This window comes from Leucopleurus acutus, assembly GCF_964270905.1.
Source record: "Leucopleurus acutus genome assembly, chromosome: 11".
NCBI classification, from domain to species: Eukaryota; Metazoa; Chordata; class Mammalia; order Artiodactyla; family Delphinidae; genus Leucopleurus; species Leucopleurus acutus.
In genome coordinates, this window is record NC_139152.1 from 40,231,460 (window position 1) to 40,254,539 (window position 23,080).

The 23,080-nt window shown below is 48.5% G+C and overlaps 1 protein-coding gene across 1 annotated transcript; it reads right to left on the reverse strand.

Annotated features, from left to right (window-relative positions):
- Window positions 1–3,132: 3,132 nt before the first annotated feature.
- ARF3 (ARF GTPase 3) lies at window positions 3,133–22,446 on the reverse strand. Its single transcript, XM_082851161.1, has 6 exons — window positions 22,290–22,446; window positions 7,872–8,111; window positions 6,945–7,055; window positions 6,584–6,708; window positions 5,856–6,013; window positions 3,133–4,382 (listed from the first exon to the last, which is right to left on the reverse strand). The coding sequence occupies exons 2-6, from the start codon at window positions 8,017–8,019 to the stop codon at window positions 4,346–4,348; spliced, it is 579 nt and encodes a 192-aa protein (XP_082707287.1). The 5' UTR covers window positions 8,020–8,111; window positions 22,290–22,446; the 3' UTR covers window positions 3,133–4,345.
- Between the last annotated feature and the right edge of the window lie 634 nt (window positions 22,447–23,080).

Consider the following 23,080-nt stretch of genomic DNA (forward strand, 5'->3'; position numbering starts at 1 on the left):
CGTCTGTTCATTCATCAAGGTTGGGTGACCATCATGCGCCAGATAGTAAGCAAGGCACTGCTTTCTAAATGGTTTTAATATGTTTGACGGATTGTTAATAAAGAAAAAGCTGGGAGTCAGCATAGACAAATCTGGATTCGAAATCGAATGGCACGTTTTCAGGAGCATGCCTATGCCCTGGCTGACTACATGTTTTCTTTTCAGGTATGGTTATGCACTCGTAACCAGGAATGAAGCATGACCTCCCTCGCCCACCCTGCCCTTCGGCTGTTCTAGCCAGGGATGTCTCATCCCATCAATGCAAGGTCTGGCATAGGCAAGAACAGATTCTCCATCTCCTATTTATTACCTAAAGGCAGCATTCCTATATTCAGAACCCAGAAAAAAGCTAGCATCCAAATCCCTGTGATGCATTGCCCCAAGCTAAGCCCTCCAACCCTTACAAGGCCTTGCACTCTGTCTTAGGACAGCTCTCAACGCTTGTGGAAGTGCCAGGTGGCCAAGTTCATTCTCAAACCTCCTGCCTGGCCCAGACTCACTGTCCAGACCTCCTCAGAGACAGCTCTCAATGCACCCGGTTTGGAGGAAGGGTCGGGGCAGGAAGGGTGCCTGGGCAGAACTGGTCGGCTCTGGGAACGGAGAGCCAGAGTTCTGGCTTGTGAGGCACCCTCTCTACTCCACCACATTCAGCTCAGAAGCCAGCTCTGCTCCTAAGCTCGAGAGAGCCCAGATACTCTCTTCTGCAGCTCATGGCCACAGTGACACAAACAAGGAGACGCTTACCTTCAAGGCTTGATGGTGAACAGTCCTGGCCCAGGTTCCTCACTTCCAGACCTCCAACCACTGCCTTCAGCAGCACTGTGCCCTTTACCACACTCAAGGCTCAGATTTCCTCAGGCCTAACCCTTTCTTCCCTTTGCTCAGGAACTCAGGGTCATCCTTGCCCATCCCAGTAATCAGGGCCAGGAAACCTAATTTGAATGAAAAACCTGCAGAGGAAAAAAGGCACCTGGATCCTATGACTCCCCAGTGACCAGCCTGATACTCTAACCTCCAGTTACCAGGCTAGAAAGTAGAAAACTGGACTTTGACCCTCTACCCCCACACCCTTCTGAACTGGGAAAGACTATTCTCGGTAGTATAACTGCCTGCAAAGACGCCACTCCCTGCTGCAAGCAGCAAGGGGATATCCCCCCTCCACACTTACTCCCCAACTCTCACTACCCCACGTGGTACTCTACGCTTATCCCAAGGATTCCAGAGTATCTCAGAAATAGATTCCCTGGTCTCTCCCTCAGTACCGTGGTTTGACTCCATTCTTAGCACATGTCTGGAAACACAGGAGGTACAAAATAAATACCTGTCAGTTTTCTGCTTTGACCAGTCTAGGTACTTGAAACTGGAAATGATGCAGTGACTCCCCGAAGCCTTCAGACCCTATACCTCTAGTCTGAAAAAGTCATACATACTCACACTCATTCTCCCTGTCACTGCCTCCACCCCACCTGGACCAATCCAAGTACTTCCAGTGGCTTTCTCCAGGCTCATTTTAGAAGCTCCCTTGCCCAGATTATCCTGAAGTGGATCCTAGGCCCAGATCCTCTCCCAAGCCATGAATGAAGAGCTATTCGTGTTTCTGGGAAGACAAGGTCGCTGTCTGTCCTAAGAGCTGGATGCTAAACATTTACCTTCCAGGTTAAGTCTCCCTTTCATCTCCACATGTCCCCCCCAACCCCAAAAGATGGAAGGTTTAAGCAAAAGCCACAAGAGAGCTCCCTCCACCTCCTTCCTGGCATCCTAGACCGCCTACTGAGGGACAGAGGGACTAGGTCATCCTCTTCCCCAAGTTGTCAGGGGTCAAAAGACTCCCACTGGCCTGCCATCCAGCTAGAGTTCTCTCCATTATCATGATCTTACGCGAGGTTGTAGCTCTAGAAGTTATCTATTTATTAGTATACAAATAACGTGCTTGGGTAAGTGCTCCTAACTTATCGGTCACCTCAGTCACCAAGCAGGACTTCTGAGGAGCCTAGAAGCAGAAAAGCATCATCTGATTTTGAGTGGTAAGTGGGTAGTGTTCAAAGCTGAAGAGGTTAATAAAGTGATGTCTGGTTGGAGCAGTTTAAGGGTTTCATAAAGGCAGAAGCACTGGTCCTTGAGGGTGATGACTTATTTTAATAGCAAGAGAGGGGCTGAAAAGGAGAATTACCAGGGGAGGCAGCAGGGAGGTAACTGAATACAAATGATATACTTCACACTGGTACTTGGGGCTCTCAGACCTATTATATGCCTAAATCCTGTCCCTTTCCCATATCATCAGGTTGGGAAGACCTCTATCCTCAAAGCTTAAGAAAGTGGTAAGAGTCGGGAAGACCTGCCGGGCTCATCCAGACCTCACCCCACCCCCACCCCAAGAAAGGGTAGCACCACTCCCTTCTTTGCCTGAGTAATAGCAGGAGAGGAACACAGTAGTGGTGGGAGTGGGATGGGAGGATAGAGGCTTGTCTTTTGCCTCGAAACATTATCTCTGGATAAGGCTTGGCTTCGTGACAATGGGGAACCACACACCTAAAGCAGAGGTGACGCAGGGCCATCGGCTGTAAGGAGGATCAAGTTCATTATACTACCCAGACCTCCACCCTTCACGCTTACTCACTACCAAAATCCAGAACTAGATGGGTGAACAGACTCCAATCTATGGATGAGGGGACCCTGTTCCAACTAGAAGCACCTGATGTGCAGGCCTGGGGAGATCTGAGAGTGGAGGCAGTGTGGGGCACTCCAAATTCAGGGCCCTCTAGCTAATGAAGTCCCTAATGTCTACTAAAAGGTGATAAATATGGCTAAGTTCAGGGTTAAACCCTTTACAACTAGAAAGGCAAAGTCACGAAGCCCTCACACTCTGGGGCCCAATTCATTTAAGCTCCCTTTTGGGGTATGACGGGAAATAGTAAGCAGTGTGGAGATGAACCTAAGCTCCTCTATAACCTCACTCTCCCCAGTCAGGGGTACGCTTTACCCCGCTGCTGAGAGAAAGAGCAGTCTGGAGAGCGGGACCAGGAGCAGAAGTACCCTCACCATTCAACACTGTCCCAGGGCTGCTGCACATCAAGGATGAAGGTCTGCTCCAGAGCTGCATAAAACAAGTTTAATTTCCAACCAGGGTCACAGTCATCGCGTATCCCACATTTTGAGCAAGGAGAGAGAGGTGAGTTATTAAACATATACAGCCTACATTCCAGAGGAGGAAAAAAGAAGAGAAAAACCAGTTCAGAACTGCAGTTACCACTGTAACACCACAAACTTTTAGGGGGGAAATTTAGGGGAAATCCCCAGGGAGAAGAAAGGCTGGAACAAAGGAAAGCAAAAAATTAAACCTACCGGAGGAGAGTGGGGGAGGGAGTGGGCAGAAATGGAATGAAACACCCAATCCCAAAAGAGCTTTTAGGTGAACGGGAATGTAGAAAGGGCCAGCCTAGCAGCCTGGGATACTACCAAGATCACTTACTGCCCCCTGCTGGACAGATCCCCAAGCAGCACTTACATAACCTCTAAGGCTGCTTCCTAACACCCTCAGCCCCACTAGTCCCTGAAGCCCCCCAAACCAAGGTGGAGGTGGGTCTAAAATGAGAAAAACCCATTTGGGACTGGCATCTACCTAGGCAGGGTCAGAGAGGGCGTGAGGAAGGAGAAGAGGCAAAGTCCTCACCAACCACAGAGGTACAGAGTGAAGAATCCTAAGTAGGAAAGGGGAGACAAATAGGCAACAGCAGTGACTAAGTTGAGAAGGCAAAGGAAAGGGGTTCAGGGAGGGAGAGGCAACAGGGGCAGGAGCAAAAACAATCGGACAAAATAGAGACAGAGGCAAAGAAAAAGTGTGGAGGGAAGCATCTGTGGGGTCAGGGGAATGAGCGCATGTTAAAATGAGACAGAAGCTCCAGCACCCCCCTCGCCCCACCAAACACACACACTCACGCACGCATACACACATACAAGGCCTAGAGAGCAAGAGACCTGCATACACCCGCTGCACCTCGGGTAAGTAACACATCACTAAGGAGCTGGCACTGAGGGAGACACCCCTGGAACCTCTCTTTCACAGTTCAGTCTGGGGTGGGGTGGGGGTTATTGATCCTCCTGCTGTAGACAAAGGTGACAGGAAGCCTAGTCCCATGGGGTGGGGCTTGGGACAGCCCTTCTGGGAAGGGGTCCCCCAGCCACGCTGTGGAGGCCCTGGGCCCTGACGTTAGCAGAAAGGTTACGGGCGGCTGTCTTGGAGCTCAGGGCGCAGCCAGCACACACAGGAGCCCACAGAAAAGCCACGGCTTCACAGAAACCGCAGAAGTCAGGACCCAGGCCAGGATCTCAGGGACAAGCGCCTCCTGTAGACAGAGACATAGTAGCAGCAGCTTCTGAACAACTACATAATAATGAAGGGAGGACTCTGAAGACCGCCGCATCCCACCAGCACCAACAACCACTTCAGAGTCCTATTCCCTCCATTCCAACGCCCAGACCCATTTATGGGAGGTGGGTGAAGAGGGCAGGAAAAAGCTGTTGGGATGGAGAGGGGGGACAGCAGGATGGTCTGAGGGTCTGGAAACAAAGTTTTCACCCTTCAGCACATCCTGGACTAGAGAGAACTGGAGAACGGGGGGATTGATACTGAGGTCTGCTATGTCACCCCCACTCCCCGCTCCTCGTTAAACCAGCCAGCCAGCTCTGGTCAGACCAGCACAACTACCAGGGTGAGGAAGCTTCTGACAAAGGACAGATGAACCACCCAGCCCCAAGATCAGAAGATGGGGGGATAGGAAGGCAGGAATAGGACTGATCTGTGTATCACCTTCTCCTAATAACAAAAAAGGATGAAGATTGAAAATCTGAGCCCCTCTCCCCAGTGCCCTGGGTCCCAAATACACCCCATGGTCTTGCTACCTATCCCCACCTCCCACCTAAAGCTCCTGAGGAACAGATTTAAGGATGAGGGGGAGGATCAGCTGAACACTCTGAGCTGGTAAGAGTGAGTGGGTTCCTCTCTCCTTCCCACTGAAAGGCAGGGCAGAATGGCATCTCCTTGGGAACAGTCATCTAGAGATAAATGCCACCCCCCTGCCCTAAGCGGGGTGGAGAGGGATAAAGGAAGATGGTGGCAGAAAGTCCATCATCTGTCCTATCATCCAGGAAAACACCTACCTGCAGAGGAGAGGAACCAGTGCAGGACTGGGGCAGCCTTCCCTCCCCCTCCTTCCCTTTATCTCAACAACATGGGAGGGGAAGATGACAGGCGAGAGTGGGCAATGTCCTGGCTCCAAGCCCTGAGCTGCACTCCACCCTCCACCCGCTCCTTGGCCCCCATTATATATCTCTCTATACAGGTATATACACGCGCACACATGCACGCACACAGAGAGGCCCGTGCAGTTTCCATGTAGAACAGGGGGAGAGCGGCAAAGGAAAGGAAGACGGGGAGCAGGAGAGGGGCCTATGGGGAGAGAGAAGGGACTCAGATGCCAAGAGCACACCAACCGGAGCCAAACGAAACCAGCTGGAGAGAACACCCCATCCCACCCCCCAACCCCAGAGCTTGGGGAGGGGGGCACCCCATGAAACCATAACAACCTTGTTTTTGTTTTAAATCCGGTAAATTGGAATGATTCATCATTACGACAGCAACTGGGGACTGGTCATGGAGGGGGGAGGGGAGGGAAGGGGAGGCAGGGCTCCTGTTGGGCATGCGGACATGATACCCAGGGCCCTGGCCACACTGGCAACAGGAAGGAAGGGCAGGGCTGGGGCAGGGAGACAGCAGGGGCGGGTGGGGCGGTCGGACAGGGCTGGTGTCTGGCTCTCACTTCTTGTTTTTGAGCTGATTGGCCAGCCAGTCCAGGCCTTCGTACAGCCCGTCCCCGCTGGTGGCACAGGTGGCCTGAATGTACCAGTTGCGGTGACGCAGGGAATGCAGGCCCAACTTGTCTGTGATCTCAGCAGCGTTCATAGCATTAGGCAAATCCTGGAGCACAAGGGAGACACACGAAAAGGAGCTTCAGGATCTTTCGAAGGCGTCTAGAGCGACCATCTACCACAGACTTGTAGACTAGCACCCTCTCCTCCTCCTTCAGTGTAGGAACCCAGAGCAAGATCCTAAAGAACTACTTTGGATTTAATCATCCTAGAACTCCGGATCCAAGGCACTAAAGATCATTCCACTGAGGAGGTGGAAACCAAATATGGGTTGGCAGGGAAGTGGAGATGTGATTCAGACTGGACGTACAATCAGGTCTGTCTGACCATAGAGTGAGGGCAGTTCCACCAAAGTAGACAATAGGTAAGAAAAAAGAGGGACAGGAGGTGAAGGATCTACCACACCAGTCCCTCTGGACAGAAATGTTGCTAATTAAAGCTGGGATGGGATGGGGTGGGGACAAGACGAAGAGCATAAAGAAGCCAACTAATCATATTTCCCACACTTTCAAAATCGAGAGCATAGTCATGGGGCTTCCCACACAGTGGGCCCCAAGACCCCATGATTTCCACGGCCAGGCTGCCCTCTCTCAAACCCAGGGGTAGGGAGATGTCACACCTGCTTGTTTGCAAAGACAAGGAGCACAGCATCCCGGAGCTCATCCTCTGCCAGCATCCTCATCAGCTCCTCCCGGGCCTCATTTACTCGCTCCCGATCATTGCTGTCGACCACAAATATCAACCCTAGGGAGGCAGAACATGGGCTGCACAGAGACGACAGATCAACTCCCCTCCCCCACCACCAAAAGATAACACCCTCCTTATACCCTCCAAATATCTGCTCCCTTTTCTCCTTGTCTCTCACCCCTAGGAACTGCAGCAGGGCAAAAGTTGGTTACCAATAGCCAAGAACAATAGCCATACTCTCTGCTCACACCCAACCAACCGATGCCAGTCCACGGGCAATTCACATGCCCTACCTTGGGTGTTCTGGAAGTAGTGTCTCCAGAGAGGCCGAATCTTGTCCTGGCCACCCACATCCCAGACTGTGAAGCTGATGTTCTTGTACTCCACTGTCTCCACGTTGAACCCTTTGGCAAAAACAGACAATGGTCACTTGGCCTGAAACACCAGGCCTGCAAACGATGCCCCAGTGGGCTGTTTGTTTCCCCCAGCCGTGGCCATGTCCTAGCAAGGGAAAGAAAGCTAGGGCTTCCTCAGACCTGGTGTTCCCTGACTTAGTCGTGTAAAGGCCAAAAAGGAAGCCTACGAGAAGTGGAAGAGGACGAAGAGGGCCAGTCAAGAAGTTCACAATCACCTCGGTGAGACAACCTTCCCCATTCATTCTCTCAGTTTTTGACTCTCCCTCCTGCAAAAGAAATGACTCAGCCCCACTCCTGTACCTTGGCCACGAGAGTCTGCCTCAGCTAAGAAGTAAGGCCTGTGAGGCAGAGTGAAGAACAAGAAGTGAGCTATAGTCCTGGAGCCCCAAATACAGAACCAGCTGCTGCTGGTGATCTGGAGCCGCCTTTACAAGGCAAATGTTCTCTCTCCTGCAGACAGGACTTAGCCGGGATCAGGGCCACCAAGGATCTAAACTGAAGCAATTCCAGGCCTCTGGCAGGAACATCAAAGCCCTTCACCTGCTTTTCAAACAACAGAGAACAAACCAGCTCAGTGCCTGAGGGCCACTGTCAGGTGCCAGGCTGAAGTTCCCGCATTAGAGAGGGTCAGGGTAGACAGGCAAACAGCAGCCCCAGCACCTGCTAGTAAGCTAAATAACCATTCTTCCCTGAACCCCACAAACTGCAAGGACTTGCCTGGTGGCCAGATGGGGGATCTAGGAATGGGGCCCCTGTCTAGCTCAGCGGCTGGCATGAAAGCCTACATCCAAGCTGTGCCCTTACCAATGGTGGGGATGGTGGTGACGATCTCGCCCAGTTTTAGCTTGTACAGGATGGTGGTCTTTCCTGCGGCATCCAGGCCCACCATCAGGATGCGCATCTCCTTCTTCCCAATCAGGCTCTTGAGAAGGTTTCCAAAGATATTACCCATGATCACGGCAGCCGCTTTCTGAGGACAGCAGGGCGCAGTGAGGGCAGTGGCAGTCTGGTTTTGGCTTGGTCCCTGGTATGGAGGACTTGATCCTAGGCAAAGAAATGCAAACTTATTACCACCATCTGCTTGTCAGGATTTTACATTAATGGCACTGGCTAAAGTCATGGCTGGAGTTCTTTCATGACAAACTGAGAGCCTGAGGGTACTAAGAAGATCAAGGCCCACTCAGACACATCCTGAGCCTTTGGGAGCAGAGATAAAGCAGTGAACATCCAGGACCCCTTTTTCTGCCAGTAATCTACCCATGTGACTTTGGATGAGTTATTTCACCTGTCCTTATCTGCACCTGTAAATGGAGGGGGGTTGAACTAGATGATTTCTAAAGTCCCTTCAGTCCTGAAATTCTACTCTATACCCCAAGGCATTGGGAGACCATTAATGCCTCTGCCTCCCCCAACCTTACCCTGAGACTTCTGGAAAGGGTGGGAGAGGAGAGAGTGGAATGAGGAGTGGCTCTTTGCGACTCCTAACGAGGTTCAGGCTTGCCAGGTTCCCAAGGTTTGTGCTCTCAGCTCTAATCAAGACACTCTGCTTCTTCCCTTCCTATATCTCTACACCTTCCTTCGACACACCAAAATTAATGAGGAAGAAATAAGAAAGCAGCACTCCTAAGAGAGGCTGATCTTTTCCACTCTGTGAAATGCCAGCTGCTAACGTCATGCCCTGTTCATACAACAGTGCACTGAGAGCTGGGAGATGGGGTAGCGAGAGGCTGCCCCTCATTCCTCAGCCACATAGGTCCTAGGCTCGCTGTGGCCCGTCCCAGGACAGCTGCTCCACATGGCCACCTGCAATGAGGCAGTCAGCTCATCCTCTGCCTCTGCTCTAACCCCCTTCAGTCTATTCTCCACAGAGCAGCCAGACTGATTTTAAAGCCAAAACCAGGTCATGCTGATCCTCTATTCAAAACCCTCTCTGGGCTTCATAGCTCCTTTTCAGTAAAACCCAAAGCCATACCATGGCCTATAAAGTCCGGCACAATCTGCATTCCCGTTTCTCTCATCAGATCTCCTACTCTCCCCTGTGTACACTCCACTTCAGTTCCCCAATACTTTCCTGCCTCAAAGCTTCTGTCCTTGCTGTTCACTCTGCCTGGAACGCTCCTCTCCCAGACAACCTTCAGGGAGCACTCCCTCACTTCCTTCAGGCATCTGTGCGACCGTCACTTTATCAAAGAGGCCTTCCATAACCACCTATAACACACACACACCACTCTACACCATTTATCCCACTTTATTTTTCTTCATAGCATTTATCACCATCTGACACGTTATGTATTTGTTTCCTGCTGTACTGTTTTTCTCCTCCTACTGTAATGTCAGCTCCTTATCTATTTTGCTCCCTGCTGTGTTCCCTACCTTGACTAGTACCTGGCACACAGTAGCTGAATAACTGAACTAACTTCCAGGTCTCTACTGACCTGACTAGCAGTTCACTCAGGTTAGACATTTCTGCCTGCTACATAATAGGGAAAGATGAAGGGAGCAGTTGGAACACTACAAAAATACAAAATGCCTCTCTGCCCACCCCATCCACCGCCCCCGACAGACAGAATCAGAGTCATTCATTCCCTCTCTTCTTCCCTCCCTTCTCTATGGCTCAGGACAGCCACAGAAATGAATCTTTGAAACAACAATGAAACGGGGGTTCAGAGTCACCCGTGCCAGCCAGTTCTCTGGGCCCGCGGGAGACATGCATCAGCGGGCAGCTTATTCGGCAATCACCATATGCCAGCAGCTGGCATTCTCTACAGAGTCTAGGAACCAGAGATAAACACACGCACACCCCAAACCCAGGAGGCGAAAGAACAGGTTAAGACAGAGCGCACCCAAACCCAAGAATGTGAACGGTGGATGGGGAGGAACCCTATTTACAAGCTAAAGCATGGCGGGGTTTGGTGGGAGTTTAGTTGTTTTTTCAAAAACGATTTCAGGTTTTTTTGTTTGTTTCCTACTCTCCTCAGTTTGCAGCGAATTCCAGACCAGTACAAAGGAGCCAGATCAACAGCTCCTGGAGACCAAAGTACTAGTTTGTCCAAAAAACAGAAACAATGAGTGCTTATGGAGTGTTTCATCTTCAAAGACCTCCCCAGACATCCACTAATGAGCCAGGCGTGGTGCTCCGGGTAGGTTCCGCAGATGAGCCCTGCCCCTGACCCAGAGCGCTCACACCCCAGGGGGAGGGCCTGGCTCAACTTTGGCCTCAACTTCAGTCAAGTCGCCCACTAGCCATCCTCCCTGCTCATCCTGCCTCAACCACCCAGGCAGACAGATTCCCGAGGATTCCTGAGGCAGGAGGGGACACCTGCCCAGCTAATAAGATCAGATCCCGCCAACCATGGTAATCTGTGGTAGACAGACTTCTGGTTCTGCTGCCATCACTTCCAGAAATTCAGACCTTCCCCAAGTCTTCCTAGTTTTTATCTTGTCTCCAGTTCAGGTGTCATTTCCTTCAGCTCCAGATGATACTCTGCTTTAAAGCTTAAGTAACAGGCTTTGGCCCAGATTCTGAACTGAATTTATACCATACATTTACCTTGCTTTCCTTCATGACTGGAACTGTTGCTGGCTGAATGATTACCAACTGTGAGTCGAGCAGTGGCTGAAAGATATCCCTTGCCCCAGAACATGCATACACTGTCCTTTGGTTTGCTCCTTTGCTAAGCTCTCATGCTAAAGTCTTGGTTCAAAATCTGATCCCAGTGTTACACTTATTTCTATTTTCTGGCATGCTACATAAAGCACCCTGAATTATCTGAACCACTCAAGTGGCACTATGTTATGGAGTTTTTTCTTCTTTTATAAGTCTGTATATTTACCGTCTCCCCAAGTTAACTGTGTACTCACCATGGGCAAGGACTATGCCTTTTATTTCTTTGGGATCTTCCCTTGCGCCCAGTGCCAAGCCCCCCGTAGGAGCTCAATCAAGCACACTGGCTAATTTTAGCCTCATCTGAGGAGGTCCTTCTATCATTTCTTCTGTCCTAGCAGTTATCTCCGGGTAATGCACAGATGGCTGCTTAGCTTTCCTGTCAATTCTTGGCCATTTTCCACATATACTGACCGCAAGACTGGTTTGGGAAAGCCATGAAAGGATCAGAAGACTAAAATTGGTAAAATTTTCTCTTGTCATTTAATACTCAGTGGGGCTGATAGATAACTAACAAAATATTCAAGTAGTTACCATGTGTCCCCCATGACAGCCCAAAGCCTTGAAATTAATGGACATTACAACTCTTCTTTAATATAATCAGGAGCTTGACTCAGATGAACATTCCAAAGGGGGTGCTGGCTTTCTTGTCTTGGCTTTCCCTGTCCCTGCCTGTTTCCAGATAGCATACTGCCCCTACCATCAGGATGGTGGCCACTTTCAGCTTTGTGCCATGAATACAAATCTATGGCTATCTAGCCAATTCTCACTTTCACCATAATGCATTCCTAGAGAAAGCTCTGGGAAGCAGATGGCAAACAAACAAAACCTGGATTGTATCCCTATGTACTGCACTGCCTATAGTCATTCTCCTTTGCCACAGATGGCCCTCCTGTGTCAAGAGGGCAAAATACCAGGGTTCTATGGGCTGGCAGAAACAGGAAGCAGTTAAAACTAAAGGTGAGTGGCTCAGGATGAAAAATGGAATATAGTAATATCTCTATGAACAAAGAGCATGTCTCAACATTCTATTTTACAGTTACAAACTTTGTTATCTCCTCCCTGTGCGCGACACTGCAGTTCAACCAAGCACACTGGCTGATTTAAGCCTCACCTGAGGATGTCCTCACTGACAATCACTTACTGCCCCCAATCCCTCTCTCCCACCCTCCAGGAGGGGCAGGCCGTTGCTGTCACTGTTCAGTTATCTGGACTTGAGGCATGCCTGCTCCACCCTCCAGGGGATTCTGAGAGTCACAGCTCAGTCTGCCACACACACTGCCCACTCCTGATGCAGGCATGTGTCCTGAGACACCCCGAGGGGACTCCTGATCCAGCACCTCCTCTTCAGGCTGCATGGGCCCAGGGAAAGGACGACCGGAGCCTCCCAAATCCTGTGCTGCCCAAGCAGGGTGCACTAAACTGCAGGTGCAGCTTTATTCCCAAACAACCTTCAAATTGAGATATCACGAATAGAATCTCTATTAGATGCTATTTTTAGCACAGCCAATGGAGCAGACCAAAAAATTTAAGAAAACCAAAGCAGGGTCTGCCTGTATTTAGCTTCCTTAGTGCAGCTGGCTTGTGACCTCTGTAAACTTTCCAAATTTTTGCCTCAAGAGCACTGTAATCAGCACACAAGAACTCCCAGATTAGTATCTCAATGAATTCTATTAGGCTCAAAGATTTCCCAAAGCCAAGAAACAGCTTCTGATGCCAGCTTCCATCCATTCATTAAACATTTGTTGAGTATAATGAACCAGGGATACAGAGGAAGACAGTTTCTGCCTTCATGAAACTCAGTCAATGGGAGAGAAAGACTAGGAAACAGAGGATTACTGTGGGAAGATAAGAGTGGGATAAGCACATAGTTTTACGGGGACAGAAAGCTGGAGCAGTTACTCAAGACTGGAGGATAAAGGACGATTCCCAGACATGATTCTCAGGTCACACCTGAGCTGACTCTTAAAGGAAGAATAGGAAATAATCAGACACTAAGGAATAGGGAAGGTGGGAGAGGGAACAGAGTGTGCACAGGCACAAAGACCTGAGTTAGAGAGGGCATTTATTAGCCAAATCCAGGTGCAACTGGGAGGTCATTTATGTGGATGCAGCATGGTGAGTAAAAGGAAGGATGAGGCTGGAGAGAGAAGCAGGAGCTAAATCTTGAAGGGCCTTAAAGGTCATACTAGGTAACATGATCAGATACGTGCTTTAGAGACCATCCTGGGCTTCCCTGGTGGCGCAGTGGTTAAGAATCCGCCTGCCAATGCAGGGGGGCACGGGTTCAAGCCCTGGCCTGGGAATATCCCACATGCCGTGGAGCAACTAAGCCCGTGTGCCACAACTACTGAGCCTGTGCTCTAGAGCCCGCGAGCCACAACTACTGAAGCCCGCGCACCTAGAGCCCGTGCTCCGCAACAAGAGAAGTCACTGCAACGAGAAGCCCATGCACCACAATGAAGAGTAGCCCCCACTCACCACAACCAGAGAAAGCCCGCGCACAGCAACGAAGACCCAACGCAGCCAAAATTTTAAAATAAAAAATAAATAAAGATCATTCTGGGGCGTCCCTGGTGGCGCAGTGGTTAAGAATCTGCCTGCCAATGCAGGGGACACGAGCCCTGGTCCGGGAAGATCCCACATGCCACGGAGCAACTAAGCCTGTGCGGCACAACTACTGAGCCTGAGTTATAGAGCCTGCGAACCACAACTACTGAGCCCGTGAGCCAAAACTACTGAAGCCCATACGGCTAGAGCCCGTGCTCTGCAACAAGAGAAGCCACTGTAGAGAAGCCGGCACACTGCAACGAAGAGTAGCCCCTGCTCGCCGCAACTAGAGAAAGCCCGCGCGCAGCAACAAAGACCCAACTCAGACATAAATAAATAAATAAATAAATAAAAGACCATTCTGACAGCAGTTTAGGGAATAAGTTAAAAGGGGGAAAGACTGGAAGCATAGAGACCACGTGGGAGGTACAGTAATACAGATAAGAAAAGTTCTGAAACAGAGGTGGCAATAGAGAGGACAGGACAGATTTGAAACAACAAAATAGTAAAATCCACAGGATTTAATGACTCATTAAATGTAGGAAGGAAGAGGAGAAGAGTCAAAGATGATTCCCAGGTTTCTGGCCTGTGTGATTCAGTGGCAATTCTTTAGGCAGAAAACATAAGAGGAACAGATCTGAGAGCGAAGATGTTTGTTTTTAGATTAACGCGAATTTTGAGGTGCTAAGGTATGAAGCTCAGGAGAAAAGTCTGGTCTGGGTATATGGAATCATCTGCATAGATAGTAACTGAAGCCCCAAGAGGAACCAAGATGATCCAGTATGGCAGCAGTTACGGGCTGCCTACCAAGAGCCACCTTCCCCTTCTTTCTTCTAACAGAACCCCTACTTTGTTCAGATGTTGGCAGGGAGTGGGTAAGAACTACCCCTCGCCAGCCCTAGGGTATGAAAACTGATCAGCTGAAGGGATGTGGGCATTCCACTTCTCTTGCCAGTGACTGAGTCACGAATGTTTAGGCACTACTTCTGGGCAATAAAGATGTAAGGAAAGTCTGCTGGGAGTACCTGGGAAAGTTTTCCTCAATCTTAAAAAAGAACATATGTCAATGCTCTCTCGTCCAGCCTTTGGATGTTAATGTAGAAGGGTGAGATGCTGGAGCATCTTGGGTACATGAAGGGACAGACATAAGAACACTAGGATATCAGAGCAGAAAAACTGAGAAAACTTGGGTCCTTAATGACACTGTCAAGTTGCTGGATTAAAAAAATAAATAAAAAGTTATGTGGCAGCCTGGAAGGGAGGGGAGTTTGGTGAATGGATACATGTATATGCATGGCTGAGTCACTTTGCTGTGCACCTGAAACACAGCAACGATTAACGCTGAAATTAACGATTAACCTGCAACGATTAACATTGTTAATCGGCTATACTCCGATATAAAATAAAAAGTTAAAAAAAAATAAGTGTTCTACCCCTGGACTACTTCTGTGTGTGGTAGAATATACATAACATAAAATTTACCATTTTAACCATTTTTAAGTGTACAGTTCAGTGGCATTAAGTACACTCACACTATTGCACAACCATCACCACCATGCATCTCCAGAACTTTTTCATCTTCCCAAACTGAAACCCTGTACCTATTAGACAATAACCCCCCTCTCCAGCCCCTGGAAACAACCACTCTACTTTCTGTTTCTGAATTTGACTATTCTAGGTATCTCATAAATGTGGAATCAAACAATATTTGTCCTTTTGTGTCTGGCTTATGTCACCTAGACTTGTTGCTACATGTTTAATAAATCCTTTGATTGTTTGAGCCACAGGTGTGTTTTCTATCTTTTGCAACTGATACATCTTAATTGATGTATCTAGGGAGAGTGTGTACAGTGAGACAGGAGAAAAGACCAAAGTCAGAAACCTAGGGCACATCAACATTTAAAGCAGTAGGCAAAAAAGAAGGCCAGGAAAGAGAGTAGGACGCAACCAAAAGGGTAGAAAGGAAATCAAGAGAGTGAGACATCAGAGACACCAATGCGGAAAGAACATTTAAAAAAAAAAAAAAAAAAGGAGGGTCAAAGGCTGTAGAAAGGTCAAATTAAGATAAGGCCTGAAAAATACCTACTGAACTTAACTACTAGGCAATCAGTGATGACCTTGTTATAAATTAGAACATATCTAACTAAAATTAGCCTCCATTTAACTCAACTAGCAGCATTTAGGCTCAAGCCAGAATCCTACGCCAGTTTCCCTTCTAGTCTGAGAGGAAGACTCCAGTACAGGATGACCTGAAGGAGGCCACAACACCAAGTGAAGAAGGATTCTAAATTGCCCTGATAAAGACCCAAACACCGAGAAAGGGTATGGCTTTTCCTACGGACAACCCTCAGCAAATGAGTCAGAGCAGAGCATTAAGTCTGTTTCAGAATACATGACTTCGCTAGATAAAACAGTGACCGGATAAAAACTAGACTCATTTGTTTCCTTGGAACATTCTGTGGCACTACCCTCTCACCAAAGCTTTCAGCTTGCCCTATGCTTAGAATCTGACCAGTTTACAACTGCACCATCTCCTGATATTTGATGGCTGCTCCAATGCCCACATCGATAGCCTTGGATATCCAGAATACTGTACTTTCCTAATTAAAAAATCACTTAAATTCCATGAGTAATCAGCCTAAAGCCCTAGTAAATCTTTGCCCCAATCTGGTCCCACTATGCAGGTCAAGATGGAACTCCCAATCTTAAAATTTGTATGGAGACACAAAAGACCCCGAATAGCCAAAGCAGTCTTGAGGGAAAAAAAACGGAGCTGGAGGAATCAGACTCCCTGACTTCAGACTATGCTACAAAGCTACAGTAATCAAGACAATATGGTACTGGCACAAAAACAGAAATATAGATCAATAGAACAAGATAGAAAGCCCAGAGATAAACCCACGCACCTATGGTCAGCTAATCTATGACAAAGGAGGCAAGGATATACAATGGAGAAAAGACAGTCTCTTCAATAAGTGGTGCTGGGAAAACTGGACAGCTACATGTAAAAGAATGAAATTAGAACACTCCCTAACACCATACACAAAAATAAACTCAAAATGGATTAGAGACCTAAATGTAAGACCAGACACTATAAAACTCTTAGAGAAAAACATAGGAAGAACATTCTTTGACATAAACCACAGCAAGATCTGTTTTGATCCACCTCCTAGAGTAATGGAAATAAAAACAAAAATAAACAAGTGGGACCTAATGAAACTTCAAAGCTTCTGCACAGCAAAGGAAACCATAAACAAGATGAAAAGACAACCCTCAGAATGGGAGAAAATATTTGCAAATGAATCAATGGACAAAGGATTAATCTCCCAAATATATAAACAGCTCATGCAGCTCAATATTAAAACAACAAATAACCCAATCCAAAAATGGGCAGAAGACCTAAACAGACATTTCTCCAAAGAAGACATACAGATGGCCAAGAAGCACATGAAACGCTGCTCAACATCACTAATTATTAGACAAATGCAAATCAAAACTACAATGAGGTATCACCTCACACCAGTTAGAATGGGCATCATCAGAAAATCTACAAACAACAAATGCTGGAGAGGGTGTGGAGAAAAAGGAACCCTCTTGCACTGTTGGTGGGAATGTAAATTGATACAGCCACTATGGAGAACAGTATGGAGGTTCCTTAAAAAACTAAAACTGGAATTACCATACGACCCAGCAATCCCACTACTGGGCATATACCCAGAGAAAACCATAATTCAAAAAGACACATGCACCCCAATGTTCACTGCAGCACTATTTACAATAGCCAGGTCACGGAAGCAACCTAAATGCCCATCGACAGACGAATGGATAAAGAAGATGTGGTACATATATACAATGGAATATTACTCAGCCATAAAGAGGACTGAAATTGGGTCATTTGTTGAGACGTGGATGGATCTAGAGACTGTCATACAGAGTGAAGTAAGTCAGAAAGAGAAAAACAAATATCGTATATTAACGCATATATGTGGAACCTAGAAAAATGGTACAGATGAATCGGTGTGCAGGGCAGAAACTGAGACACAGATGTAGAGAACAAATGTATGGACACCAAGGGGGGAAAGCGGCAGAGCGGGCAGGGGTGGTGGTGGTGTGATGAATTGGGAGATTGGGATTGACATGTATACACTGATGGGTATAAAATGGATGACTAATAAGAACCTGCTGTATAAAAAAATAAATAAAATTAAATTAAAACATTTTTTAAAAAAAGATGGAATTGCCAGTGTACAGATGAAAACAGGAGGCAATGATCTGGACAAAGCCACCCATCATAGAGCAGCCTAAGGATACAGAAGACAGGGAATCACCTGCCTTGAGCGATAAGAGCCATCTGTGATCCCCTAGCACCTCAAACACACTTCTACTCTTATTCACCTTTGTGTGTTTTGCTTCCCAGAGCCGGAACTTCCCAAATAATGTGCCTTTAATGCAATACAGGTCAGCTGGAGATACTGGTCCTGTCAATACTGGACAGCTAGGCAGGGCTTAGGGTGGCTAGAGCCCATGGGCCAGTCATCTCAGGTTGCAAGCAGCTATGCCTATTTCACTATTACCATTTTCTCTGTATGCCATGGTGGGAAAAACTTTGGGAAGTATTTCACTAGACTCTCAGTCCCTTGCCAGCAGGGACCATGCCTTACTCATGTTCCCAGCACCCAGCTCCATGACTGATCTGTAGCTAGTGACTGATATGCTTGTTGCTGAACACGGTTCTACTGATGATGGCAAACGTCTGCGAGGTTGAGGAAGACAGTACTCTTTAGGTGATCTCCAATCCTTTTCCTGTATCTGAGAAACTGGAGAAGTGGCTTCCACGTTCTCAGAGCCCTAGGGTTCCCGGGATGGGATTCAGAGCCTGCCTGGGGAAAAGGGAGAACTATATGAGAGGCTCTAATTATGTTCCGCCACTCTCCACCACTACCACAGCAGCAGCACTGTTACGCATTTTACGTACCAGACTTCAAATAAGATTTTATATAAGGTAAAGTTCAATTGCTTTTCTTAAAAAAAGTGGAGCATAGGGGACAAAACCACTCCAATAGAGAGCAAATGTTCTTCTGCATCCTAAATCATGTTGAAATTTAAACATTTATGCTTGACACTCTTGTGTTTAAGCTCATAAAGGACAGGTTATGGGAATTCCCTGGAGGTCCAGTGGTTTGGACTCCGCGCTTTCACTGCCGAGGGCCTGGGTTCAATCCCTGGTTGTCAGGGAACTAAGATCTGCTACGCCCAGGCATTTCACCTTTCTTCAGGAATATGGTGCTAATGGTGGATCCCTGAAATCTTGAGCCATTTCCCTTCTGGTCCATATGGTGCAGCAGATCCTTTGCAGAAGTCCATGACAAATCTCTAACACCTTCATAGACTCCCTACCTCAGTCAGTTCTTTCCTAGACTACAATACAAAGCCTTCAAACATTTGTAGAACTTTCTCCAAAGGCTCCCCATGTCCTTTCATTATCAAAAAGCTTTATTAGCGTTCTACCTATATTTGCAATAGACGTTGGAAAAGGTACAGTACACAGAATTACAGATATCGCAACTCTGGATCCTAATACAGTACATTCTGAAACAAAGGCAGACATTTAAAGGAGATATGACTAAGTGAAAAGAGTGGCCCAGGAAATGGAGGATGCTGAAATACTATCTGAAATCTAAAATAATGGGAGCCAGGAAACTAAATGCCCAACCTAGGACAATCAGGGTGCTCTTTTATGGAAGAGTCAACCATTACCTCAGAGTCACACTAAACACTATTTTTGAGCCCCCATATCCTCACCCTATATCCAAGTTGATAGTTCAGGGCCCCTGCCTTGCTCCAGCTTCACCTCCCACTCAGGCAACAGGAGCTGCCTCTGTGAGGCTGATGCTGAAAAAAAGATTTCATTGCTCGTAAGCCTACGACCAGCACAAGAAGTCATGGTAACAATCATCCCTCTACACAGGCGCTTCAGGCGGCAAGTTGTTCTTTTGTAAACCTCCTCTTTAAGGCCGCCCTGAGTGCTCATGTTATTATTTCAATGATGATGGTGATTATTAATAGCAGCTAACATTTACTTGAGGCTTACTATGTGTACTTTGTATAATACTAAGTGCTTTACGTGTATTATCTCATTTAATTCTCATGCCAACACTATGCATAGGTACCATCATTATCATACTCTTTACAGATGAGGAAAATGAAGCTAAAAGAGGACAAATAATTTCACCAAAATCACACAACTAGTAATTAGCAGAGGCAGGATTTGAACTCAATTTTGTCTGATTCCAAGGTCCACACTCTTAATTACCATACCATTTTGCCTCTAAATTCACCTGCAACAAAAATGGTGAAGGGGGGCTTCCCTGGTGGTGCAGTGGTTGAGAGTCCGGCTGCCGATGCAGGGGACACGGGTTCGTGCCCGGTCCGGGAAGATCCCACATGCCGCGGAGCGGCTGGGCCCGTGAGCCATGGCCACTGAGCCTGAGCATCTGGAGCCTGTTCTCCGCAATGGGAGAGGCCACAACAGTGAGAGGCCCGCGTACCACCAAAAAAAAAAAAAAAAAAAGGTAAAGGGAACTATGCATACACCTGAAACTAAAACAATACTGTAAATCAACCATACCTCAATTTAAAAAAAAAATGGTGACGAGAGCCAAATACAGTGACATGTTTTGAGTCTCAAGCCTCTCGACATCCACTTCTAAAGGTATTCCGCAGAAAGCAGATTCCATCTGTAAGCAGATTCCACAGTTTCCCTCAGTTATTGATTCAACTTTAACAAACCTGGTTTTAAAGAACTTCCTCCTTCTGACCAACAAATCCCACCCACTGTCCTCTGAGTCCATTTTCTCTATTATGACTCCAGTGGAAGAGACTAGCAGAGGTAAACACACTTTATGACCCTTTGTGCACTTAAGACTTCACTTCCACTCTTTTAGCCTGCTGTCTGCTCTCCTTTACACTCGCATTCAGTTTAATAATAGCAGCTACCATTCACTGGCACCAATTCTATGCCAGGCACCACATACATACACTGGCTCCCTTCTCCGTAATTACCAGGATCCCAATCTGCAGACAACACTCTGAAGGACTTAGGTCTAATGGAGAGACCCCTTTGCCCACAATGGGGAAGCAGGAGATCTGGGATTTCTGATAAATAATGACTCTGTGTTCTAATATTTTTCTTTTGGGGTCTTATTTTCATTATCCATGACTGTTTTTTGCCTCTTAGGAAGGTGGAGAGACCAAGACTTCTTAATTACAAAGGCTAAGGACCTTTACACTCTCACTCAGCTATCTTCAGGCACTCTCCTTGACAGCCAAGCCCTCTCCTCCTCTTTCCTTAAACTGTGGTCAGAAAACCTGAGTTCTGTTCATTCACATCCTGTATTCATCATGAGTGCCTACTGTGTGCCCAGATAGTGTGGGAGATACAAGATGAGATCCAATCCCTGAACTCAAAAAGCTTCTTTTCTTTGGAAAAGCAAGACATACACATAAAAATTTTGACTACGCAAGGTAATAACTATGCTGGGAGGCAGGAGGCATGTGTATATGGGATACAGGAGGACCCTTCCCAGCTGAATTCCACGGTCAATGATCCATTCTGTGAAAAGGTGAGTCAGCTTCTTTCTTAGAATGAGCTTTTCTAGACGTGTTATTCAAGCTCGGGTCTAAGGTGCAATGACCAATTGACTGACCCATTCCAGTCATAGCAAGTGGAGACCCCCCCAACAACAAGCTCAAGACAAAATGGCAGCAAAGACTGTCAACACCTGATTAGGGACACGGAAGGAAGTATGCAGAGACTAGATTCTGCCCTGTTGCACTGACCCAAGCAATCAGACTCCTTGCAGCAGATCTCCTACCAAATAAAACTTTCATGCCATAGACCAGGGGTGACCCAATCCAACCGCGGCAGAGACAGGTTTTAAGTTACATTTCTCCCTCACCCGATGACCTCACTATTTCTTCTCACTCCTGACCACACACCACACTCCTCCTGGCCTGGCCAGAGAGAGACCAGCAGTAATACAACCCAGAAAGAAGGCAACTCCCCCAAAAGAGGAGCTACCACTTTGCTAATCAAGTGGCCCGTTTTCAACAGGGAATTCCACACACCCCCGCCCCCTTCCCGCAGACATTGGTATAAGCAATGGCTCCATTTTCTGTTCCGGGAATCCTGGTACTTCCTAAAGAAAGAAAGCGGATTGGAAGACAGAAACTCTGAGCCAGTGACAAGATGCTCCCTCCTCCTGTGAGACCGCCCCCGCTTCGCCTGGGGGAGGAAGGCACCACCTCTCTTCTCCAAGCAAGATCAGATCCCCCTCCCCCTCCTCCTGCCTCCTCTCCTCTTGCTCCCCACCTGCTGCCCTCTTCCCGACTTGCGGTCCCCAAGACCCGAAAGCTCAGCCTCCACCAGAATAGTGCCCCTGGAGTGCCCCTCTAGCCTGTGTTCCCGGTTAATCCCTAAACCCCCTAAACACCCCTGCGCCACGATGCGGGGAGGGGGTGTCACCATAGCAAGGCTTCTCTCTGGTCTATTACTAAGGTGGAGGGGGAGAAGGGGTAGGAAAAAGCGACATTCCCTAGCCCTTTAATAGGAAAAAGATACAAAACAGCCATCACCGCCCCCGCGTCACCTCCCCTTAGACTGCTTTCCTCCCCCTCAACCCCAACCCTTCAAAAGCCCACCTCCTGCAGGCGAGGGGAACCTAACTGCAGCCCAGGTCGCCCCCTTGTGCGAGGCGGAGGACAAATTCATGTGCGCCCTCCACCCCCACCCCAGCTCCGTGTCCTTCAAATGCGGGGGCAGGCGTGTGGCTGGCCCGGCGCCCCCTCTCCAAGCTCTCTGGTGGGAAGGACCACACCGGCCCATGCCAAGCAGTGCCGTGCGGGCGAGCGAGCAAGCGGGGGTGGGGGTGGGGGTGTCTATCGTCTCAGCTCCCACCCCGCGTCTCTCCTCTACCGGGACCCGCCTTCCCTCCTCCCCAGCCCCTCACCTGTTCCTGCTCCCAGCTCCGCCGCTGCGGCCGCCGCCTCCGCCCCCGCAGGTTCCGCTCGGCTCTCGCTCCACTCTCTCCGGCTCCCTCCGCCGATTTCAGCGCGGCTGCTCCCCTGGCCCCGCTCCCAGCTCCCTCCTTCCTTCCCTCCACCTAGCACCGGAAACCGCGAAGGCTACAGGAGCTGTACGGCGCACCCTCACCCCCAGACCAGGATACTTCCCACCGCCCCGATCGCGCGAGAACTGCGCGGCGGCGAGCGGCAGTTCTCGCGAGATCCATCACCATGGCAGCTGCTGCAGCAGAGGCAGCGGGCGTCTGAGTGGAAGACCTGGCGGAGGCCGATGTGGGGGCTGGAAACTGCGGGCGGCGGAGGCGGGAGCTAGGAAATGGGGGTGAGACAGTGGGGACAGAGGTGAGAATCCCAAGCCTCAGAGCCATGTCTGTTATTTAAAGACTGGGCCGCGTAGTGGGCACACTGGAGACTGGGACTCCTTGGGCAAAGTCAGGAAGGAGCAGAAAATGAGTGAACAGCCCTTGCTTTGGAACTTAGCTCTCATCTTCATTTTTTTTAACCTTTTTTTATATATACATTTATTTATTTATTTTTGGCTGCGTTGGGTTTTCGTTGCTGTGCGCGGGCTTTCTCTAGTTGCGGCAAACGGGAGCTACTGTTAGTCGTTGCGGTGCACAGTCTTCTCATTGCGGTGGCTTCTCTTGTTGCGGAGCACGGGCTCTAGGCGCGCGGGCTTCAGTAGTTGTGGCTCGCGGGCTCTAGAGCGCAGGCTCAG